Source organism: Acomys russatus, chromosome 29 (assembly GCF_903995435.1).
Source record: "Acomys russatus chromosome 29, mAcoRus1.1, whole genome shotgun sequence".
Lineage (NCBI taxonomy): Eukaryota > Metazoa > Chordata > Mammalia > Rodentia > Muridae > Acomys > Acomys russatus.
Window position 1 is genome coordinate 28,175,240 of NC_067165.1, and position 3,201 is coordinate 28,178,440.

General features: G+C 54.9%; 1 protein-coding gene across 1 annotated transcript; it reads right to left on the bottom strand.

Moving 5' to 3' along the window:
* Nucleotides 1–1,207: 1,207 nt before the first annotated feature.
* LOC127211243 (CAMPATH-1 antigen-like) lies at nucleotides 1,208–2,793 on the bottom strand. Its single transcript, XM_051171069.1, has 2 exons — nucleotides 2,743–2,793; nucleotides 1,208–1,624 (listed from the first exon to the last, which is right to left on the bottom strand). The coding sequence occupies exons 1-2, from the start codon at nucleotides 2,791–2,793 to the stop codon at nucleotides 1,406–1,408; spliced, it is 270 nt and encodes an 89-aa protein (XP_051027026.1). The 3' UTR covers nucleotides 1,208–1,405.
* Nucleotides 2,794–3,201: the final 408 nt, after the last annotated feature.

Consider the following 3,201-nt stretch of genomic DNA (forward strand, 5'->3'; position numbering starts at 1 on the left):
CTACTATGGCCCTTGTGTTCAATCATATTTCTGTACCTTGGTATTGGGGTGGAGAGGGGGGAAACCCTTGCTGCTCCGCTTCCGGTTGGTTTCTCTCCCTGTATGGCCACCAGAGGGAGCTGCAGAACCAGACTATCTGGTGTGCCACCCAGTTCTGCCTCCCTGACTGGGGACTGGCTACAACCAACCATTAACCAAGCCTCTGTGGTTCGAACCCACTGCAGGTTTGCGACGGGTATACAAGGGAACAGAAGTGGGGGCCTGTCCCACTTGGAAGAGGCACCCGAGCTGACATACACGGGAGGGAAAGCGTTGTAAGGATTACAGGCATATCCAAAGGTGAAAACTTCAAGGTTCAGTGTGTGAGACCACAGTTGGGCATAGCAAGAAAGATAAGGGGATCCACACCCCAGGAAGCCTTTGTCCTCATGGCTCCTTCCTGTTTCTTCTATCTCTAGATCTCTGGCCTTGGTCAGAAAAGCCAGGAAAGGGGGCTGGGTCCCGAGCTAGGTGACAGGTCGGGCAGGACATCAGAGACCTTAATCACTTTCCAATCCTCTGTTGGCTTAGGGTCCTGGGAAGACACAAAGTTCAGGGGGTCCTTGGGGATTAGTCGGGGTTCCCTTCTCTCTTTGTAGCTCCAAGCAGCACCCCCAAGCTCAGGAGGGGACGGTGGGGTTAGAGGAGCAGTTTGCCCCTCCTGCCTTCCCTGGCTGTGGGTGTGGGTGTGAGTGCTAACACTTACCTTCTCACCCCCTAGCCTGTGACAGAAGCTATGTGGACAGGCGACTTGTGAGCTGTCCTGCCTGCTGTGAGCTCCGGGTTGAAAGAGAGAGGGGCGGGAGAGAGAAATGATCTGTGATTTCTCAGACTCTGTTCTTATGAAGACACCTAGGTTGTGGGGTGAGAGACTGCCTGAACCCGGGGTGTCTAAGGCCTGCGAGGTGAAAGTAGAACTGGATTCCAAATACTCAGGCACAGTGGGGGTGAGGGTGGGGGTAGGGGTGGGGAACGGTTTCTGGTCCTTGTCTCTGCGAGATGACTCTAACAGTGGGCTCTGTACATGAACTTTGAGATAGGTAACCTGGGGCGAGGAGTGCCTTGGTGTCAACTTCCCTGCACATGACCACAGAAGGTCCTAATGCTGCTGCTACAGACATGACTCCTGGGACCAGTGATGACCAGTGATCACACGTGGGGCCCCAGCTAAGCATAGTATAACTTTATTGAGCCCCAGCTGGGTGTCACTTCCATCAGTACCTCCCATTTTGGCCACTGGCTGTGAATTTGAACGCCCTGGGATCTCTGGTGTCAACTGTTCCCAAGGACTGGGTTGGGATGTCTCTTGCCACTGATGAGAGCAGCTGTGTGAGGAGCATAGGGCTCTGGAAGCGACACCTTCACCTCAGCTGAAGTGGAAGAGACACATTAAGATGCTGGCGAAGAAGAAAGTGTGGGCGCCCATATCGATGATCGATGAGGCCCCACCCTTTGAGGGCTTCATAGGTTTTTTCGTGGTGGTGGTGGCAGGGGTGACAGGACCACCAGCGGCAGGACCACCAGCAGCAACGGTGGCATTGCTAGCTTTGGCGGTGTCATTGTTTCCCAAGACTCCTGTTTGTATCTGCAAGAGATGAATTCAGAAGGATTTGAACCTCCTTTTTACCCTCCCCCAGTTGTTGGCCTCCAAAAGGCTTCCGCTATTGGTCCTATTGGGACGTCTGGCTTCTCGCCTCATCACAGGCAGCGATAAAGCTGTCTCTGTCCTTGTCGTTTCTCCCACCCCTACAGAAACTCTTCTCTGTCACTTTTTCAGGCCACCAGATCCTCCAGCATAGGGGGAAACAGAAACCCCATCCTTGACCTTGTAAACCCGAGGAAGGGCCTCCCCTCCCAGAAACTCGGTTTCCTTGTCTCCTAACTATGAGGAAGAGTCCACGGTGGCCTGGGAGTGTCACGTGAGGCAGGACTGAATGAAAAGGTCCCTGGCAGAGTATGGGTGGGAGGGTGGGGTGGAAACGGCGAGTGACAAGTTGTCCTTGATGCTTGATCGAGCGGTAACTGAAGCTACTCTTGATGGAAACCCAAGTAGTTTTGGTGGCCGTCACCCTGCCTTTGATGCTTGGTCGAGATGTTCTCGATCAAGAACGTGATGGCTCCGTTCACTGTGCTATTCAGGCCCCTCTGGGCACATAGGTGCCTCGAAGGCTACCTCCCGGAGCGACAGTTAATTTAGAGAGTGAATGAGAGACTCTTGTCTCTGCGTTCCCACATACTCAAGCTTCACTCTAGCAGGGACCGGTGTGGGGGGGGGGGCCTCTGCCACCTATGACAGTATTATTAGACATCTCACTCCTCTCAAAAGGACCGTTGTTTCTGCAGCTCTCCTCAGCAGGGCCGTTTCTGCAGCTCCCCTCAGCAGGGTTCCCCCGCTCCCGTGCTTCCTGATCCCCAATTGCACAGAACCCTTTAAACCTCCATGTACCTGACAGCCTGTGAACTTTCCCCACATGGGAGCATGGGCTTCTCCTGATAGTAGCTAAGAGGAGTGGGAACCCAGGCACACAGGCTCTCCTCTAGCCCTCCCTTCCGGTTGGCAACCATCTATTTCTGTGCCTGTAGTAGAAGGCTGGGTCGTCCCCCCCCCAGGAACTTGTATTCCTTCTGGGGGGGGGGGGCCCAACCCGGTCCATCGGTGGATGCCCACTGGTGGCTGCAGGGGCTCTTAAGAGCTGTCCTTACCTGAACGGCAACCAGGAGACTGATGGCGAGGAGGAGAAGAAAGCTGTTCATCCTGGATCTTGCCTGGCCTCTGTAGCAGCAGCTTTGAAAGATGAGTTGGGGCAATTTGCTGGCCTCTTTGAACTTGGCTGCTTTTGAACTAAGAGGCAGAGGAGATGGGAGGGGTGGAATAGGGGGCGGAGAAAAGAGGGCCTAAGGGGCGGGGAAAGGGAGCTTCCTTCTTTCAAACCCCCCGGGGTGGATGAAACTAGCCTCGAGGTTCCAGGCCCTGGTAGATGAATTCTGAATTCTCAGAAGCACCGGCAGGGGATGAGGGGGCAACAAGAGGGCAACTGCAGGATGTTTCCAAGGCTCGGAACTATGTGTCCTGGGCAGGGTCAGGCCCGAGGCTGAATCTCTGAGTCTTCACACGCACGCGCACACGCGCGCGCGCGCGCACACACACACACACACACCCTG

Bases quoted from the DNA above. Each gene is read 5' to 3' on its own strand.
- LOC127211243 (XM_051171069.1), bottom strand. From the start codon at position 2,793: ATGAACAGCTTTCTTCTCCTCCTCGCCATCAGTCTCCTGGTTGCCGTT. The intron at 1,625-2,742 runs GTAAGGACAGCT...CATCTCTTGCAG, and splicing joins GTCTCCTGGTTGCCGTTCAG to ATACAAACAGGAGTCTTGGG.